Source organism: Prunus dulcis, chromosome 1 (assembly GCF_902201215.1).
Source record: "Prunus dulcis chromosome 1, ALMONDv2, whole genome shotgun sequence".
Classification (NCBI taxonomy): domain Eukaryota; kingdom Viridiplantae; phylum Streptophyta; class Magnoliopsida; order Rosales; family Rosaceae; genus Prunus; species Prunus dulcis.
In genome coordinates, this window is record NC_047650.1 from 42,353,974 (window position 1) to 42,371,778 (window position 17,805).

A 17,805-nucleotide genomic window follows, 5' to 3' on the forward strand; every position below is an offset into this window, starting at 1 on the left:
AGGCCTAAAACCCATTTCCATTTCCTCCTCCTGTCTCCCTCATCTCAAACCCATTTCCCACCGTCAATTTCCTCTTCTTCCCTTCTCTCTCGCTCTCCTCTTTCTGCTTTTTTTTTTTTTTTTCTGAGTTGAGTTAAGATTGAGTTGAGAGACAGAGATAGGCTGAGTTTCGGAGGCTGAGTTTAATTTTGTAAGTTCATATCGCGATATTATCGATAATATCGCGATATATTGTCCATTTAAAGCTGTAACTAACGAGAAAATATCGTTACTGAAATATCGGCGAAATTATCGATATTTTGTTTAAAATTTATGTACTGATATTGTGATAATAATTATGATCTGTCTGCTCTCAGCATATCACCCTTCTCGCCGTCACCTTTACTAAAACCTCTCTCTCTGTCAATGGCGGTGGACAAAGACAAGCTTCAGGAAGCCGCTCCCATTGCTCGTTTCCACAAGATTGTTCTCGGTTGGGACTACTACGGCCTCCTCACAGAGTTAACTGTAAATTCTCTTTCTCTCTTTGTCATATATATATATATTATTGATTTTTTATATTAAATTGATGCTTTTGAAATTTTTTTTTGGGAACGAGAAGAAGAATGAGAAGAAGAATAAGAAGAAGAATAAGGGAGAGATAGATGACGGTTTAGGAATGGGAAAAGTGAAAGACACCTACAAAGATGTGGATGACTATATCTCTACTTATGAACCCCTTCTTTTTGAAGAAGTCAAAGCTCAGATTATTCAGAGCAAAGACGAGAATCAATGTATTCATTTTCTTTTCGTCTTTCCCTTTTCTGTGTGGTTTCTGAGAGAATTCTGTTTATCACTCAATTTATGCTGGTTTTGAATTTCAACAATCTTAAACATTTATCCTGGGATTAGGTCTATTTTGTGTGAATTTACTCTCACTCTTAATTTGTTTCTGTATGGAACACTGCAGTACTAAACCCCAAGAGAAATTTGGTTGTGGCGTGCACTGAAGTTGATGGGTTTCACTTAGCAACTCTTACCTATGAGAAGAGTGACATGGATGACAAGGAAGCAATATCACAGAATGATCTTTTGCTTCTTTTGAAACCAAATGTAATCAAATTCATCTGATTGTGTTTAATTTTCTGTTGTCTCTCTTGCATTTTGTCACATAGTGTTCCCAAAGCTACCATACTCTTTTGTTCCATTACTAGGAAAATAGTTATGGGCTCAGTAATCTATTAGCATAGCAAATTTGGAATAATTTTAATTATGTACGGTTTTTCAAATTTGATTTCTGGAAAATGAATCTTGGGACACTGTTTTTATTGTTGGTGGAATATTGAGTGGTTGGGCTTGGTTATATAACAAGACATGGTTTATGGTGGGAATGATAGGTTTCAGTTTTGCACTGTAGGTTCCATTTACCAGAAAAAGACTCTTCATGTAAGAGAATTAATAAATTTATATTAAGGTTCCTTACTCTTTACGTGGAATTTGTTATTACAGCATCAAGACAAGGAAGAACTCCCAACAGTCTATGCTTTTGCATTGGTAGAAAGTCGTCAGGCAAGTTCTTTTAGGATTAGAATGTATTTGGCCGGAGAAGCCAAAAACTTGAAGACAGATGCAGTTGAAACTTGTCCAAGGTTGTTAAACATAAAGTCATTGGTTACTTCTAGTATTGAAGGAGAGAGGTTTTTTGTCACTCGAAAGGTAATGCTTTTAGTAATTATGTACTTATCTTTTGCTGCATGATGTTTTTTCTTTTTGTGCATATCTCTTTCTGCTTATACAGATTGAAAAATGTATGAGTACAGCTCTTCTAATGTGGATGACATGGTTTTTTAAATTGATATATATATATATATTATATGGATGGCAGCTCAATAGAAACTCACTATATATATAGTGAGCTTCTATCGAGGGACACCCTTGTAGGGCCCACCACACATTGTTTTTCAATGATCTGAACCTTTTAATTTTTAGCTATTCCCTCAAAGATCATATCTGCAAAAAATCACTAGAATATATATAGGTGATCCTGTGCCTGAATGTTCTTTTAGGAGATCCTTATTTTTGTAAGTAGTTAAGCTGTTGGATTTAAATAAGAATCTTACAAGTTCAGAAAATTTCATGCCTTTTAGTTTTCCTACATTCACATTTTCCTTATTAAACAAAGAAGCCTTCATTTCTTTGGTTATTGGATTTGTGATTCTTGCACTATTTTGTCGATGAACAATTTTAAATTAGGTCAAGCTCTATCAATAAGAGTTAATAAATCCTGCAACTGAATCTATGCAATTGCAATCTTCCATTATAAGTTGAATTTTACATGTCAAGCTCTAGTGGAGAGAAACCGACATGTAAGGCGTAGTGTTAACAGCATCAAATAATTGTTGGTCCATATCCGAGCAGCTTAAGTTCCTGGGAATAGTGGTAAACAGACAGACTTTATTTGGAACTATTGAAACTGTCCGCTTTCTTGTTCTGGGTATTTGTTTCAGGCATTGATGTTCTCTTTTATTTAAAGACATAAATTTCTCTCATTTAGTCCTCACATGGTTTTGATGAATGTAATATATATTTCAGATTTGCAGTTTATCAACTATTGCTCGTGAATATGTAGCTCTATGGTCAATTGGCTCTCTGCCCTTTAAGGATATAATTCTTGGAGCTGCTGAGAAAAATATCGATTCAGAAGGCCAAGCCTGGAAAATTTCTAGGCCTCTGGAGGAATTTATAAAAGACAATCTTAATGAATCACAACAAAACGCCATACAAGTGAGTTGCTACTAAAGTTTTCCATGTATTCGTTGTTTTGCATTTTCCTTGTTGCTAACTTCTCATATATGATCCTGGCATGTTTTGGGCATTGTGTATGGAATTTGGTTATTTTGACCTTGTTAAAGATGTTGCTTGTGTAATCTTGTAAAAACCCTTGAGATGTTTCAACTCTGCGTGTGTGTTTGTGTTTGGAGCTTTATCTCTGTTGAATTTCTGTAAAAGGATTTTGCTTCTTATATTAATGAAAGAGTATTAATGTTTGCTGCAGGCCGGTCTATCGCGTAAACCATTTATCCTGATACAGGTTCTCTTTATGTCTTTTTGACAATTATTTTAGATGCATATAATAATACAAGCTTGTTACTTCTTTCTATCTCACTGTTTCTTGATGAAGATTCCAGCTTTCCAATTCAATATCTCTAACCTTGTCCTAGGCATAGTTGTGGTTGATTATTTTACGGCTATTTTGAAGTCATGTTTAGATCAAATAGAGTATCAGTTTGCTAGTTTAGTGAATAATGCAGTAAGTTTGATAATGATCGAGTGACTTGCTCTTCTGCCCAAACCAAGGAATTAATAAAGATTATAATTGAAGCTAATGGCAAGGTAAGAGCAAAGCCTGAGGGAACTTATTAATAACAACATGACTGTATGGTGCGGTTTCCTTGAGTATGTGACTTTTTGAGTAACATACATTAGTTGGCGAAATTAGTACTTATGGTTTGCCTATGCATTTTGTTCTAGTATTCCCAAATATCCTAAAACAACTCAAGAGAAGTTTGCACTATATACTACATTAGTGTGATAGCTATATTAGTGAGATTGCTTTATTTAGTCTTTCTCTCCTTTGCCAAGGTGTGAGGACTAATTTGCTGTATGGCTGACAGAAGATTGCTAGCAATTTGGGGTTCATAAAGGCAAATTGCAGCTTACAATCTGAACTGAGGATGGGTTTTTGGAGTTAGATCATTCCTTGCGGGCTTGTGACCCTTTCCCAACCATCGTAGCATGTGCATTGCCTAGGGCCTAAGGGCATGATTGAGTTGAAATTTTAGGCGGTACTCAATAAAATATAGCGTAATTTTTATCGCTAGAGTTGAAACTAAATGGAATGTATAAACCAATGCTTCCATAGATTAGATCATGGTGTACAATTATAACTTCTTTATCTGTCTATTTGCGTTGTCTCCTGGATAAAGAAAGAAAAAGAGTCAAAGAAGGCATCAATTAAAATAAAGATTTAGTTGACAACTCTTGTCAAATCCTGCAACAGAAAATAGAGGTAAAAACTAGCAAAACATATTGTGGACACTACACGTTCCTTCTTGTAGTTAGATCTGCAAGTGCATTGATGTAGAGTGTAGAAGAATTTTGAGAGGTAAAGAAAAAGATGTAGAAGAAGTGGAAGAAGAGTGAAGCAAAAGGATGGGGAGGAAGGGAGGGGGAAAAGTAGGTCAATTTTATTCCTATAATCTCAATATACCTGCCAAAACTAATGTCCAACCACAATAAGGCAATTTTTCGTTTTCAGAAAAAAGGAAGGCATATTTATGTAGCAAGTCCAAAATAATAAAAGGTCTCCAATTACAGTTCAAACAATAAAAGTAAATCATTCTGAAAAATTAAACAAACGAAGTCTAAATTCCCTCCTGTTCATAGGACTGAAATTGTAGAAATTGTATGAATTTGTCTGTTATAGTCCTGTTAGTCATATTTAATTATCTGAAGTTTATGGCTATTATGAAATTGAGATTGCCGTTCTGTCCTAAAATAGCGTGGTCAGTTTGTAAGAAGGAAATATCTGGTAGTATGACCAAGTATCCCCTTTGTGTATTTCATTGTGTCTCTGGATGTAGTGTGTAGCTTGTCCTCTAAAGGTTTTATGCATGTTGTTATTGAGTTAAAGTTAATTTCTTGTGCTGGATATATACGTTGATGACAAAAATGTTTCTTTAATTCATACTAGTCTGTTTTTTTAACATTTTTTTTCTCTTAAATTAGCTTGCATGTTGCTTATCTACATAATTTCATGGCTTCCTTGATGCTTTTGTTTATTATTTAATTGTATCTAAAGGAATAAGGAATAGAGCTATTATGAGGATAAGTTATCTACTTCATTTTCTTTCAATAAGTGTAAGATTGTGTTCTCATGTACTTATAGTATGTGGATGCTGATTTCAAGCTCCCATTTAGGGTCCTCCAGGGACAGGGAAGACACAAACTATCCTTGGGCTTCTTAGTGCCATTTTGCATGCAACACCAGCAAGAGTGCACTCCAGGTTAAAACTATCCCTCTTTCCAACGCTTGTAATAATTCTTGTCAACCATGTAAGAAAATCCTAGGAACTTGGAGAAAAGAAATTATGCCTAGGAATAGACTCTTTTTGTGGTTGTGAGACATGCAGAATTGGGTATCATCCATCTGTACTTTTTAAATCTCAATTTTCTTTAGCTTATATGTAGCTTCCTTCTTTTGCAGCAGTGGGTCACAAACCATAAAGCTTCGGCAAAAGTTAACTGTTCAGGAGAAGTATGTATTTACTGAATTCTTCTTTGCATATTTGATGATGATATTTGGAATTGTCCGTTTATAATATATTATCTTGAATGGCTATCTTTATATATATTTTTCGTGCTGCTTTTTTGGTGAGAAAAGTTAGATTAATAATTTATTGAGATTGAGAGAAAAGTACAATGATGTAGAACAGTAAGGGGAGGATTAAGAGGGATATGTGTAAGTGAAAGCAGTCAAGACAGATACTGAAACAACTGAAATGGTCGTGGATAAAGGAAAATATAGATGAATTAGATTTCTAGAATCATTGTGGTAGGAACAAGAATCGCTCCTTATTGAAAAAAAAATAAGGCCTCAAACCTTAGAATTGTGAATTACTCAGAAGAAATGGATAATCTCGAAATATTGTTCATTGCCTCCAAATAACAAATTTACATGCTGCGTATAGAGGTGTTACCTTCACTGACTTTGAAATAGTAAGCAGAGGCATAGAAAATGGGAAGGCTAGTCCTCATTATTTGAGATTTAAATATCCTATGTAACAATCGTACATCCAAATCATAGGTGCTTGCAATCTTTTCTGAAGAAATGTTGAGGTGTTTGGACTTTGATTCAACATCATAGCAGGCACAGCCCTTATATTAATATGTAATGTTCCATGGGTTATAGTAATATTTTGTAGTTTTTCAGATTCCATCATTGGCAATTAGCATCTCCATGGCTTAGTGGTAGCAATCCTAGAGAGGAAATAATGCCTGTTAATGGTGATGATGGTTTTTTTCCGACCACTGGAAATGAGTTAGTAAGTGCAAGTCTTTGCATTAAATTATTGTAATCTGAGATGGCCCTGTCTGCTAACCATATGCAATTTGCAGAAACCAGAAGTAGTCAATTCTAGTCGTAAATACCGCGTACGTGTCCTCGTGTGTGCTCCTTCAAACTCTGCCCTGGATGAGATTGTGTTGCGTGTTCTGAACAGTGGTAAAATTCTCTTCTCTCTTACACTTCCCAGGCTTTTTCCACTAAATTATTCATGCTCCTGATCTTTGGTACACTGCTGGGTACACTTTCAGTTTCTTTGTAACGTTCTATGTTGATAAAAAATTCTCTTGTTAGCTTTATTACTGTGTAGGAAAAGCAGCACTCATAGAAATTATCCTGATGTAAGTAATGGGCAAATCCTATTGAATATTCCAAGTTGCATAATTTTTATTCTGTCCAGACAAAGTATAATGCAATAGTGTGTGTGCGCGCGCGCTTAGATGTGAAAATATTCTAAACCTAACAGGACTTGTTAACTTATCGTGTCCAAGTACATAAATCCAAACTGATTCAATCAGTCCCCTTCTATTGAGGGACACCCTTTAGGGTCCCGTACAAATATTTTTTCAACGATCAAAACCATTTATTTTTTAAGTCTACATTCATAGATCACCCTTGCAAAAAATTAGACGAATCGGAAACCGTTTCAATATCCAATTGTCCTACAAAATCAATGGACACAGTGATTCAAGAAAGTACTAAAATTTCAATAATTCAATTGAGTGGTCAAATGATATCGGATTCAAGTGATTTTTTGTAGAGATGATCTTTGAATATCTACAAAATAGACGGTTTGGATTAGTAAAATACAATACGGATTGGGCCCTACAAAGGTGTCCCTCAAATAAGCTTATTTGAGGGATCCCTCAATGAAAGCTCTTTGATATATATACATATAGACAGTTATTCTCTCATCCGGATGTCTGTATGTTATTATCGTGTGGATGCCGTTATAAACAGTGAGGAAAGCAGGGAGGGGCAATAAAAAATACATGGCGGCCGAACGATAATAACTTCCGGATGTCTGCTTAGGAGAATTTCTGTATATTATATATACCAAACAAAACATAGTAAACATATTGATTTATTGTCATAAGAAAAGGATTTATAGATAAAAAAATTTAGGCTGTTTAAGATTTTAGTTACCGTCACTAATGTGCAAAATGGAGGCTGACCCAACCCGTTAAAACATTATGGGAAACATTAAGGGCATGACGCATAAACCATAGCAGATATCTTTTGAAGCATGGCCTGCATATTCGAGAACTTGAATGTCTGATTATAGGTACTTGGTGTTTGATTCCTCTCGCATTTGTATATGATCTTTTCTATTGGACATAGTTCTATTGATTCCATCCAAATATAATAGTTCTTTCTCTTTCTAAATCTGTTCTGGTTATTCTCAGGTGTGCGTGATGAAAGTGACCGTTCATATAATCCCAAAATTGTGCGGATTGGTCTTAAGGCTCATCATTCAGTCCAAGCAGTCTCCATGGATGACATGGTGTGTATCTGGCATAAACGACACAACATTGAATTTCACTTTATAATTATTATCATCCATTAACTGAGAGTACACATAAACGTGCCATAGAATGTGTACAAATTAAACAAAATCAAAAGTTGATAAAATGTTTGTTAGATCATGAACAGGCCTTGCCAATGTTTATCCACTGAATTTTGTTAGAAGATAATTCTAGAATCTACTCGACAAGAGACCTCTCTCTCTAACTAGTGCTGAAATCTCAAGAGACTCTTTGCTTCTTCGGAACGCAATTGGCGATGACTGATCTGTCAAGACCAATAAACTGCTCGATTCTTGTCACTGCTATCTTTTCCTTGTCACTGCTATCTTTTCCAATATTTTTTCCCCCTATTCTTCCTAATTGGCATTTTCCATGGACTAATTTATGGATTTGAATGCAAGCTAGTGTCGTATTATAGCATTGGCAATTTGAAAACTTCTATTCCGAACAACTTGCTAGTTTGACATTATTCTCTACATGACCTTGAAAGAATCACAACCCATATGAATGAGATCAAGTGCCATAACGGTTTCCATTCATTGAAAGTGTAGAATCAAGTCCCTGTTGGGTGATTCATTAAAAAGTTCTTTATAACCCAAAAACACTTTTACCTTTTTTCTACTAAGCGCTTCCGGAAGCAATTTTTGTTATCTGAAAGCCCTTTTAGCTCTTCTAATAGCACTGCCAAAAATTGACCTGTACACATGCAAAAGAGAAGGGTGCTTGAAGATTCAGTCTGAGGAAAATATTCAGACTGGAAGGTCTGAATAAAGCCTTTTCTGTCGTATTTAAAAGTCGGAGAAAGGCTTTAATGTTTGTTGCATCTGAATGTTCACTTTTCATGTAGAAAATCATACTGTTTTGATAGTTATTAGATATCTACTATATGGTAATAATGATGAATCTCTATCTCTTATCTGTTATGGATGCCAGATTATAAAAATGATGCACCTAGTGGTAAAATCTGTGTTACTGGAACATGACCAGAAATTTTTTTTAAATGTGTTACTTGAAGTTGATCAAAAGGAACCTGTTGCAGGTAGAACGAAAGAAAGGAAGCATGGGGGGTAGTAAAGACAGAGATGGAGGTGCTGATAGGTTTCGAGCAGAAATTTTGGAGGAGGCAGTTATTGTATGTTGCATTTGCATTTTGTTTTAACTGAAGGCTTACACATTAAGTTTAATTTTTAATGGATGTATGATTGGCAGGTCTTCTCTACCCTTAGCTTTAGTGGTTCACCTCTTTTCAGTAAATACAATCGCGGTTTTGATGTAGTTATAATAGATGAAGCTGCACAAGCTGTAAGTTGTGCAATCCTTTATTCCTTTATTTATTTATTTTTTTGTGGTGCTTTTTCACAATTTTTAGTTTGTAACAATTTCCTTACTTATATTTAGACTTTCTGTCCATGACCATGTAGAGCATGTTAACAATAATGGAGAGCATTACAATTTTAGGGATTTTTTTTGTTAAGACTCATTAGCAGCATTGCGTCCATTTGTAAATATGTTGGTGTCTGGATTATGGTTTTTTAAAATGTATTTTAGGAATCTTTAATTCCTAACTTTGTATATATTGTTGACCCAAGAAAAAAACTTGTATATACTGAAGCATACCTTAGAACTTGAAATTCTTGACATTTATTATTTATAATGTGTTTATATGGTCGTGCCGACAAATAAAAAACTTTCAAATTAAAAAGATAAAATAGAGAAGAAAAATGAAGGTGAGCTGTTTTTAAAAGTAATGGAGCTGGCAATTACATCTTTTTGTTTTTTTTATTTAAAAAAGTTGCTTCCCCGTGGATTGAAGACCCTATGGATGGCTGCTCTATGGTGGCTAGTGATGGTGGCCATAGAGCTAGCCTCCTTTTTCCTTTTTGTTCTGAAAGTCTAGCGGGGTGGCATTTTAGTAATTAGCTGTCTGTTTAATTTTTAGTTGATTTGACATTGGAATTTTCAAGTCTTAAATTTGGAGGACCCCATATTTCTAGGGAGCTTCAATTGAGAGATCCCTCAAAAAACCTTATTTGAGGGACACCTTTGTAGGACTTGCTCTGTATTGTAGTGCAATGATCCGAACTGTCAAGTTTTTAGGTCTTCGCTCAAAGCTCAAACCATAAACTATCTAATCAAATGAATTCATTTCAGTCTTTTTTGTCTTCTGGGAACCCGTATTCATCTATTTGTTTTACCACAATTAGTTGTCTTTATGGTTTACGATTTGTCTAATATTTTTTAGGATTATGTATGAATGAAGAAATGAGAAATAGATGGTTTCGGATCATATGCAATGACGAGTGGGCCCAGAAGGTGTCTCCAAATTTGTGTTCTTTGAGGATCTCTCAATAGAACAGGACTTATGTATGTATTTGTATTGGGGATGAGGTTCTAATTGAGCCATTAAAATATAGAGGTCATCCGTAGTTGAAAGTTAGGTTGCCTGTGCTGGATGGTGTTCTAGGTCAGAATTAGGTTACCTGTGCTTGATGGGAGAATAGGTTGACAATCTTAGTGTTCAATCAGCAAGTGTTTCTTTAAACTGTTTGGATGGTGAGTGAAATATTTTGTGTGTAAATTTTATGTATATCTTTCAATTTTAACCGATTATATAACTTCTCTGGTATCTCATAAAATAAAATAAGATAAAAATTTAACTACCATAGTTGAATAGCTGGTTTTCTTATTATTATTATTATTATTTTTCCATGAAGTGCCTTTCCAATACTAAATATAAACTATAAATTAATTTCTCCACATATCTATGTTTGGTTTTGCATAGAAGGTAGTTGAGTTTCGTCATTTGGAATAAAAATGTGTTTACTTCATGTTATGTATTCTTTATATAGGTGGAACCAGCTATTCTTGTTCCATTGACAAATGGATGCAAACAAGTATTTCTGGTAAATTTCTGATGCAAGTAGTTTGTGTTACCACTATTTCTACTGTGCACCAGGTCTTGCACTTTAAAAAATATTTATGCTTCAAGTCATGATTAATTTTGAATCTTTTAACATTTAGATTGGTGACCCGGTTCAACTGCCAGCTACTGTAATTTCTCCAATTGCTGCTAAATTTGGGTACACCACGATGATTATGATTTTTTTCTGTCATTTGATTGATTTGTAGGTCAAAACATCTGACTCTCTCTCTCTCTCTCTCTCTCTCTCTCTCTCTCTCTCTCTCTCTCTGTGTTTTCTGGTTGAAGGTATGGAATGAGTTTGTTTGAGAGATTTCAAAGGGCTGGTTATCCAGTGACCATGCTGAAGATGCAGTACCGAATGCATCCAGAGGTTAGATCAGAAACTTCCATTGTTTTTTTTTTTTTTTTTTTCTGAAAATTGTTAGAATACAAAATAATTGATGCCCCATATTCTCTTATAATTTAAGGTTTTGGTCCGTGGTACACCAACAGAATTCATTATGGTACCAGAACAAATTGATCAGTTCATAATCATATCACTGTCATATAAAATAGTTGTTGGGCCTATGTCTTAATTTCTTATGCTTTTAAAAATGGTTTTAAACCAACAAAATCTAGAAATATAAATTAAGTTAATGGTACTTTGGAATGTGGAACAATATCCTGTCAAACAACAACATGACACCGCATGAACAAGCAAGCCAATCCTAAGAAGTAGGATATGGTTACTACGAGGAAGCGGATATGGAATAATTTACTTCTAAATTTGATATATAACTAGATTTACAAACTAGAATTAAGATTCATTTTATTTTTCATTCATATTGAAATGTTTTGGGAGAAGGCGGAAAATTATTTAACAACTCTGTTATTGACACATGTAAAATTAGGAAAACAAGTCTTCAACAATGGTACAGTTTGGGATTTTTGTTGTTATTGCCAAAGCTACTGTAAATAATTAAAGTTCATTTTATTTTTTCACTGATGTTGGAATGTTTAGAAGATTACAAAAATATCAAACAACTATCTGGTACTGACATATGTACGAGTAATTAGGAAAACCAGTCCCAAACAAAGAACCAGTTTGGATGATTCTGTTGCTATTTCCATAGTTACTGTTCATAAGTGGCCAATCTGTAGCTTGAAAATTACTTGATATTATTTTGTTGAGTTTGTGCTAAAGTATTTGTATAAGTTGTGCTTAGTGTCTAAAATAGATACTGCAGCTGCTGCTTCTTTTGAAAAGCACCCTGATCTGGTTTCTCTTCCTGGCTTTAATTTTCACAAGTATACATCAGAAAATGCCCTTGGGCTGATTTCCATAGCATAAACACAAACATCTCTGAATAAACATTACCAAACACGGCAAAGATATTGGGCCAGGTGATGCAGCAGGTAATGAGAAAAATTGATTATTTGGGGAACTATAGAGAGAAGAAGCTATGGTACATCATGGAGGAAAATGTCGCTGATATTGGCAATTCATCGGTGGACTTATTGGAAAGGAGGAATGCTTTTTCCCCCTGCCCCTGTATTGCCGATATCAGCGAATATCGGCTTGTTATTGCTGATTCCCAGATAAATCTTAGAAATAACTCGAAAACAAAAAGCGAAAGGAGAGAATTTGTCTGAAGAAAGAGGGAGGAAAAGAAAATCCCTAAATCTCAACCAGAGTTGCAACCCCGATCTGGGTCACACAGTTGTTTCACAAAACTACACTTTTTCTGATGATGTCTTTGGAAAATTGACTGCATTAATTAGTTCAGAACATCTGTAACTTGGAAGTATCTATCAGTGCTTCCAAAGTCACCCAAATGTTGATGTAGACGAAACTTTAACTGGATCGGAGGTTTTGGGTGACAGTGAGTTCTTAGTTGACAGGAGTGGGATGACATGCCTGTTTCTTTTATCAGACTATACTCTCTGTGCTGATACCGTTTTGGTTGAACGGGGTTTGGTGTGGGTAAGAAGGTGAACAGTTTGAGTCAAAAGACTCCTTGAGAAGAGCATATCATTTTTTCACCTATGCTCTGACCAAGAAGAAAACATTTTAACTAATGCCTTATTTCATTAAATGGCACGACCTCACGTTATAGGCAGAAAGATAAATTACTCTTTACTCTTGTATGGTTGCAGTCATCAGTCATATCCGAATTGATGTTAAAATTCTTACAACATATGAAACTGAATGTGACAGTAAGTAATAATCTAGTCTTGAATAAATACGACAGAAATATGTAAGTGAGCTTCCCCTGGGCCCCAAGCAATAACCATATTAATTATATTATCTGTAGTATTGTTTGAGTCTGGACTCTTTCTATCTCTGTTTTATTTTGTTACGATTTTTTTCTTAAATTCACATTTTAAAAGTAAAATATGGTTCTGCTACTGAGATTTCAAAACCTAACGTATGGAAAAAAAAATCCTGAGCAGATTAGGAGCTTTCCTTCTCGAGAGTTTTATTCAGAGTCATTGGAGGATGGTCCTAATATTAAAGAGCAGACAAAGCGTTCCTGGCATGACTATCGCTGCTTTGGACCCTTTTGTTTTTTTGACTTACATGAAGCGAAAGAATCGGAGGACTCAGGAAGTAAATCTAATGATGCTGAGGTAGAATTTGTCATGCTCTTGTACAATAAGTTGGTCAGTAAATATCCAGAGCTTAAATCAAGTCATCAGTTCGCGATTATATCACCCTATGCTGCACAAGTAAACCTCTTGAAAGAACGTTTCAAAAGTACTTTCGGAGTGCAGTCTGAGAAAGTAGTGGATATTACTACTGTTGATGGTTGCCAGGTAGGATGGCTTTTTCTTCTCATAGTTTTTTTGGGATACAGCCTTCTAATTGTTGAAATACTAGACATTTGTTTTCTGTTTATAAGGTGATTTAACTTTTTCTTGTCAAAGGTTTCTTATGATTCCAAAGTTTTCAAGATCCGTTTCTTTAATGGAATAAAGAATATCTCATTTGGTGTTTGTTGTATAGAGTTGTTGACATGCAGGATATTGCATGATTCTCATCATTATATTAGACTAGTGATATGAAGTTTTTCTCATTAGGAGGAGTAAAAACCATCAGTGGGAGCTGGTGTGAAACATAAAGAATTTTAGCATTTTGACAACTCTCTCTACTATTGAGCTTCTGGCAGTTTGCATATGAAGATATTTAATGTTTCTTTCAGGGACGTGAAAAGGATGTTGCAATATTTTCTTGTGTCAGGGCAAGCGAGAAAGGAGCCATTGGGTTTTTGGCTGATTTCCGGCGAATGAATGTTGGGATCACAAGAGCAAAATCTTCTATATTGGTTCGTCATAATTTCAAGTTAAGAATGAAGTTTTATATACTGACTGACTTCATCTAATATGCATTTTACGCATTGGCTTTTTTTGTATCAGGTAGTGGGATCTGCATCAACATTAAGGAAAGGTGACAAGCATTGGAATAACCTAGTGGAAAGTGCTGAAAAGAGAGACTCTGTATTTAAGGTGAATATTCTTGTTAAGAGTACAAAATCCCACATCATACATTCTAAATTTCGCATCTCAATATGAAAAATCCTGGGCATCTTCAGTATTATTAATTACAGTTTTGAGTCAGATACTCTAACATGATAAGAGAAGAAAAGTACAAAACAATGCTTCAACATTAGAACTTTAACTTGATTCCAAGAGAGACAATTCATGCACATTTTAATACCAAAACGTATCGCCCACTTCCTACAATCCGGCCTGAACCTTTGGGTAGGCTCTGCTCCTAAAATCGGCATTCATTCTCTTAAGTTACTCTCAGTTCCGAAATCTGCCATTGTTCCACCAATGTATTGAATGAATTCTTTTTAATAATAGATTCGATCGCAACTTCGAATATGGAATTCAAAGGGACGATATGTTTGATTTAGGCCAACCGCATAGGAGGGTTCATCGTTGGTCAAGCATTCTAAACCATGCAATTTTTTATGAGCTTTTGGGTCTCCCCACTTTCTTTTTAGTTTCTCTTGACCTATTGCTAATTCTTTTGAGTTGGCAACTATTATTAAGCTTGAGTCATTGTTATTACAATCTTCAGATTTCTTTTATACTCTCAAGCAAGCAAGAGAAGTAAATTGGGGCTATAATCGTATACTATCGACCACAACATGGGTCTGTCAAGAATTTAACCGCAAGTCTACATATCTCTCCCAATTTGTCTACTGCACAAAATTTATTGTTTCATTTATTGTTTCAACTTTGTTTTTATCTTGATATGTCAAAGATGTCTTTTAGGACAATTGCTTTCCAGCCGATACTTGACATATGTTATTCATAAATTTGTGATTCAATCATATGACATCTTGTGGTGACTTGTATATTTCTAATGCAGGTTTCGAAGCCGTATGCTTCATTTTTCAGTGATGAGAATCTGGAATCCATGGCAATCAAGAAAGAATCCTCCATGGAGGAAGTTCAGAATGATGAGCTGGATAACGATCCAGGTTCCTACAATTTTGGGGATGCTGACCAAGCACAGGGAGATGACAATGACTATGGAGACGGAGATGGGGAGGCAGACATGGGTGACGGCGGCGATGACTGAATTGTAATATGACTATGGAGTGTGGGACGTCGATGATTTTGGGAAGCTTGTATTGTAATATGACTATGGAGTGTGGGACGTCGATGATTTTGGGAAGCTTCTTGTGTAGTTTTCACTACCATCAGCTGTTAAGATGCATAGACCCCAACTCACAATTCTTGTATATCAATTGAAACTAGCAACAACATTAAGTTCACATTAAGTTTCGGTCTATTTAATAAATGAATCCGATATCATTTGACTAATCAATTAAATTATTGAAATTTAAATACTTTCTTACAGCACCATATTCATTGATTTTGTTGGTCACAATTAGATGCCTTAATGATTTTTAATTTGCATGAATTTTTGCAAAGATGATCTATGAATGTAGACTTAAAAAATAGATCATTCTTACAAAAAATTAGACAAATCGAAACCTTTTCAATATCTAATTGTCTCTTACAAAATTAACGAACATGGTACTTCAAGAAAGTACTAAAATTTTAAAAAATTTATTGAATGGTCAAATAATATTGGATTCAAGTGATTTTTTAAGAGATGATATTTGAATGAGTGTCCACAAAATAGATAGTTTGGATTAGTGAAATACAATATGGAGTGGGTCTTACAAGGGTGTCCCTCAAATAAGTATTTGAGGGAAGCTCTCTGTATATATGTATATATTTGTTTTTTTTAAATATTTTATTCTTATTTTAATCAATTTAAAATTAAAAAAGATAAATATGAGACTCATAGTGTCACGTAGACAACTAATGGAGAGATGTGACGGAAACCTAATGATGGAACCACATCGTAACAAATTTAAAAGACCGGAGTATGTTATTGTAAAAATTAATAACGTAGAAACTAACATGTCTTAAGGGGTGTAATCATAAGGTACTAAACTGTAATTAACCATTTATATGTCTTATCCTTTTTATTGGATTATATATCGGGTTAATTACAAATTAGTACCATGTAGTTACACTCTTAAAATATGTTAGTCCCTACCTTTTCAATTTTTACAATAACATACCTCGGTTTTTTAAATTTGTTACAAGGGTTAATTACAATTTAGTACCTTGTGGTTACACCCTTAAGATATGTTAGTTCCTATCTTCTCAATTTTAACAATCATTAGTCCATATCTTCTCAATTTTTAACAATCACATACCTCAGTCTTTTAAATTTGTTACAATGTGATTCCATTGTTAGAGTTTTTGTCAGATCTCTCTGTTAGTTGTTTACGTGGCACTGTGAGTTCCACATTTTAAAATTGATTAAAATATTAAAAAAAAATTTATATATATATATATATATCTCTCTCTCTCTCTCTCCAAGTTCAAAAACCAACAAATTGGAAAAATATCAAGCTCCAACACTCATAGAGCTTCCCCCTCCTTTCAAGTCCTTCAACTTTTTGATAATCCTTTAAATTCTTCCGTGGTTTTTGTTAGGGTTAGATCTTAACCGGGTTTTGTTTGTTGTTGTTTTGGGGGCTAGACTTGGAGCTTGTGGGTGGTGGTCATGGGGAAATGAGGGGAGAAGAAATCGGATAGAGGAAGAGCTCATGAAGGGAGAGAGAGAGAGAGAGAGAGAGAGAGAGAGAGAGAGTGAGAGTGAGAGTGAGTGAGTGAGTGAGTAAAAAAATGTGGGCCTATAGTGCCACGTAGGCAACTAAAGGAGAGATTTGACAAAAACTTAAGAGCACTTCCACCCATTTGTCATGGGCAAATAGTGGCAGCCCTTGCAAAAGCAAGGTGTGTTTCCATCCATTGCCATGGCGAATGGCAAATACTATTCACTTTTTGTTTTTTATTTTATTTTATTACCTTAACAATTAATTTGGAGAATATTTTCTGATAAGATTTTGGGTTCCTACTGTTAATATTTATTATAAAACTCATATCTCATAATTCGAATGAATTTTTCGTATAAAATTTTCGGTTGCCACATGCCGATATTTATTATAAATTTCAAATTTCAAATTTAAGATAAGATTTTAGGATCAGATTCTCGGGTGCCACGTGTCGATATTTATTATAAAATACAAATCTCATATTTCAGATAAGATTTTCACGCTTTAAAATCGCGCCACGTGTCATCTCTATATTCTAAATCTCTCTATAGAACCAGAGGCTCAGCTCATACCTCTCACAATAGATCTTCTCTATCTTTTCATATTTTAGATTTCATACTCCACTCTCAATGTCAGACATGAGGAGATGCCTGGAGAGGCAAGAATAAGAAATTAAAGAAAGAAGGTGTAGACGAGCTAAAGAAAAAAGAGTGCAGCAAGAAGAAGATGAACAAGTTGACATGGCAGTGGGTTTGCTCGATCTACCAAGCCAAGGCCGCCGCCGTGGTCACAAGTCGATCGTGGCCCTAACGTGGACAAACATAGGCATTCTTGGGGTAAGAATTTTTTAGAAGATTACTTTATCCCAAATTCTGTGTACTCTAATGTTGATTTTCGTGGGAGATATAGAATGCAACCCCATTTGTTCAATAAAGTCATGCATGATGCATACTTAATTCAGAAGTGTGATGCTGCTGGGTTTTGGGGCTTTTTCCGAAGCAAAAGCTTACAGCTATGATACGAATACTGGCGTATGGTTCATCTGCTGATCAAGTGGATGAGATTGCTAGGATGAGGAAGTCCATCACTCTAGAGAGCTTGGCCAGACTCTGTGATGCA

At 34.9% G+C, this 17,805-nt stretch overlaps 1 protein-coding gene across 11 annotated transcripts; it reads left to right on the forward strand.

The window, feature by feature from the left end:
• The first annotated feature begins 339 nt into the window (after nucleotides 1-339).
• On the forward strand, nucleotides 340-15,409 carry LOC117631317 (probable helicase MAGATAMA 3). 11 transcript variants are annotated; one of them, XM_034364403.1, is made up of 20 exons: nucleotides 340-507; nucleotides 602-773; nucleotides 950-1,092; nucleotides 1,489-1,695; nucleotides 2,572-2,763; nucleotides 3,035-3,070; nucleotides 4,960-5,045; nucleotides 5,246-5,296; nucleotides 5,972-6,083; nucleotides 6,157-6,262; nucleotides 7,510-7,607; nucleotides 8,669-8,761; nucleotides 8,839-8,931; nucleotides 10,479-10,532; nucleotides 10,651-10,709; nucleotides 10,838-10,922; nucleotides 12,986-13,348; nucleotides 13,735-13,857; nucleotides 13,949-14,038; nucleotides 14,913-15,409. In XM_034364403.1, the coding sequence occupies exons 1-20, from the start codon at nucleotides 406-408 to the stop codon at nucleotides 15,123-15,125; spliced, it is 2,478 nt and encodes an 825-aa protein (XP_034220294.1). In that variant the 5' UTR covers nucleotides 340-405; the 3' UTR covers nucleotides 15,126-15,409. The 11 variants fall into 11 exon arrangements, with proteins under 11 accessions (XP_034220294.1, XP_034220299.1, XP_034220376.1 ...); XM_034364408.1 differs by having other exon boundaries at nucleotides 5,249-5,296; XM_034364485.1 differs by lacking the exon at nucleotides 12,986-13,348.
• The last annotated feature ends 2,396 nt before the right edge of the window (nucleotides 15,410-17,805 follow it).

Coding starts and splice junctions, on each gene's coding strand:
- LOC117631317 (XM_034364403.1), top strand. CDS start 406: ATGGCGGTGGACAAAGACAAGCTTCAGGAAGCCGCTCCCATTGCTCGT. Junction 5,046..5,245: donor CCAGCAAGAGTGCACTCCAG/GTTAAAACTATC, acceptor CTTCTTTTGCAG/CAGTGGGTCACAAACCATAA. Junction 8,762..8,838: donor TTTTGGAGGAGGCAGTTATT/GTATGTTGCATT, acceptor TATGATTGGCAG/GTCTTCTCTACCCTTAGCTT.